The sequence below is a fragment of the Lathyrus oleraceus genome, chromosome 1 (genome assembly GCF_024323335.1).
Source record: "Lathyrus oleraceus cultivar Zhongwan6 chromosome 1, CAAS_Psat_ZW6_1.0, whole genome shotgun sequence".
Lineage (NCBI taxonomy): Eukaryota > Viridiplantae > Streptophyta > Magnoliopsida > Fabales > Fabaceae > Lathyrus > Lathyrus oleraceus.
The window spans coordinates 93047154-93049445 of record NC_066579.1 but is presented as its reverse complement, the minus strand read 5'-3'; the positions used below and the strand labels follow the sequence as shown (position 1 = coordinate 93049445).

The window sequence follows — 2292 nt, the reverse complement described above, 5'->3', positions numbered from 1 at the left end:
CATCCCACAAACTCAATTCAACCCATAACTGAACAGATCGGACAGTTTTGACAACAAAATTGAAAATCCGTCGAAGAACCCAACCCATTGAAATTTGATAAGGTTGGGTAATGGGTTCTGTAAACTGAGGTTCTATGTTGGATCACATAGACTTGTTTAAAATACTAAACAGTAATTTAGGGGGAATTTTCTATCCAAAATTCAAAATATTTGAAACTAGTATTCAATAACCAAAATAAGATCATGCCCAGTAAAATAAACATAATTAAAATATCTTTTATCAAATCACAGTACAGAACTTCAAAAGCAAACAAAAATTACCAAAACTGATAAGAACTTCACCATACAGAAATCGGGAATTACTTTCAACATAGATGATAAAATCTTTATACTAAGAGTGCCAACCAAATCTCATATGCCAGAAAATGCCTTCTTTGCACCACTGGATGATCCAGCTGGGATGACTTTCAATACATTGAACCTCACTGTCTTGGAGAGTGGCCTATAGAAGTGGCACAAGTAAAGGCTTAGTCACACACATACATATACCAATATCTATATGATAATATACTAAAATAAAAGTATCTATGGGTTAATACAGAAATGATAGAATTCTGCTAGAGTTTCACCTGCATTGACCAATAATGACATGATCACCTTCCTTAACACGGAAGGCAGGTGACACATGAGCTGGAATGTTGGAATGCCTCTTCTCATACCTAAGTAGAGCATGTAAGGAAAAAGGTTTTACAAATTATGTTTATCCAAGCATGCAAATTAAAAATGAAGAGCATGCCATTAAAGGAGAATACCTCTGATATTTCTTAATGAAGTGAAGATAATTCCTCCTGACAATAATAGTCCGATTCATTTTGGCACTGTGACAGGTTCCGGCTATGATACGACCACGGATGGAAACATTGCCAGTGAATGGACACTTCTTGTCAATAAAGGTTCATGTATTTGAAATTCAAAGGTCATTTCTGTATTAGAAGCAGAAATAAAATAACCATAACCATATAATCATACAGAGATATATTAAGAATAGTCTGCCTCTATATATTGAGACCATTATTCTGTTTGCAATTAACACTTTCATGAAGCAAGATACAAGCATTTATTTCTATCCACTACACAAATCCAAAATGCTCTAGTAGTATTCTATTGCATTATTTCTATCTTTCTCTAATTTTGATTTGTATCAATTCGCTATCAAAGTGTGTTCATCACTCATCTCCTTCAAAAGGCTACATTTATACATTCAAAACCAAACATCAACACACTCTCGAAGACACTCCATATATATACAAACACTGAGATATATAAATACAGAGAGAAAGGAACCTTCGATGGCTTCTTTGGGGGTCTTGAATCCAAGACCAACAGATTTCCAGAAGCGATTTCCACCTTTACCGGGCCTCTTCCCCTTACCAGATTTCTTCGAGCTACGAAATTGAGCAAAAACAACAAACAAATATGGATCAACAATCATCACAGTTAAAAACAAAACACACATTGAGATATGAAGTACTGAATATACCATAAAAACACTTTGGGTTGTTTGAGATAAGCCTTCTCAGTCTGTAACAGATTAAAAAATACACATCAATGGAAAATCGAAACATAGCAGAATGAAAAAACGAAAAACGAAGCAACAAGAAGTTACTTGTTCAGCCATGGTGGAATTGCGGAGGAGGGATTTGGTGAAGCCGCACGCACTGGAAACCTTCTCGCTCAGATTTTTGGTAGAGGATGAGAAACCCTAACCTGATTGTTATATGTCTACCCGGTCAAACCTTAAACCTAAACCTGATTGTTCTAATTTTTTTTTAATTGAAAGACTTTAAACAGCGCTTTCTCAAAAGCGCTGACTAAGGTCTATATTTAAAAGCGCTTTCATTATTTTTTTAGAACATTTTCCGTGTTTTATTTTTATTTTAACCTTAGACAGCACTTTCTTTTAAAAGCGCTGTCTAAGATGCGCTGTTAAAAAACCTTTTTGGCGTAGTGTCATTCATCTTAACCTGTAATATCCGATAGATGGAATTAAGACTCTGGGAACTTTTTTAGAACATGATCTACAAGTCTTTATCCTTAGTTCACTCCTTTGGGATGGTTCTTACCCAAACTCCATGCTCGTGACTTACAACAAACCCTTGATTGTTGGTTGATCCAATCAAGTCTTGTCAATATCAATGGAACTTGGGTGTTGATAAGGTGTAAACCATAATCCACCAAAATGGATGATTGATCTTGACAATGACTTGATTCATCCCTTGACCTTTGTTTGTT

General features: G+C 35.2%; 1 protein-coding gene across 3 annotated transcripts; it reads right to left on the bottom strand.

Moving 5' to 3' along the window:
* Nucleotides 1–411: 411 nt before the first annotated feature.
* Nucleotides 412–1678, bottom strand: LOC127118401 (40S ribosomal protein S11). 3 transcript variants are annotated; one of them, XM_051048608.1, is made up of 6 exons: nucleotides 1667–1678; nucleotides 1541–1581; nucleotides 1331–1445; nucleotides 813–940; nucleotides 630–719; nucleotides 412–502 (listed from the first exon to the last, which is right to left on the bottom strand). In XM_051048608.1, the coding sequence occupies exons 1-6, from the start codon at nucleotides 1676–1678 to the stop codon at nucleotides 412–414; spliced, it is 477 nt and encodes a 158-aa protein (XP_050904565.1). The 3 variants fall into 3 exon arrangements, with proteins under 3 accessions (XP_050904565.1, XP_050904556.1, XP_050904550.1); XM_051048599.1 differs by having other exon boundaries at nucleotides 813–954; nucleotides 1342–1445; XM_051048593.1 differs by having other exon boundaries at nucleotides 813–957; nucleotides 1345–1445.
* Between the last annotated feature and the right edge of the window lie 614 nt (nucleotides 1679–2292).

Excerpts from the sequence above, each read along its gene's own strand:
- LOC127118401 (XM_051048599.1), bottom strand. Across the intron at positions 1,446-1,540 it reads CAACCCAAAGTGTTTTTATG|CTCGAAGAAATCTGGTAAGG; the intron begins GTATATTCAGTA and ends TCAATTTCGTAG. Across the intron at positions 955-1,341 it reads CAAAGAAGCCATCGAAGGTT|CCTTTATTGACAAGAAGTGT; the intron begins CCTTTCTCTCTG and ends CAAATACATGAA.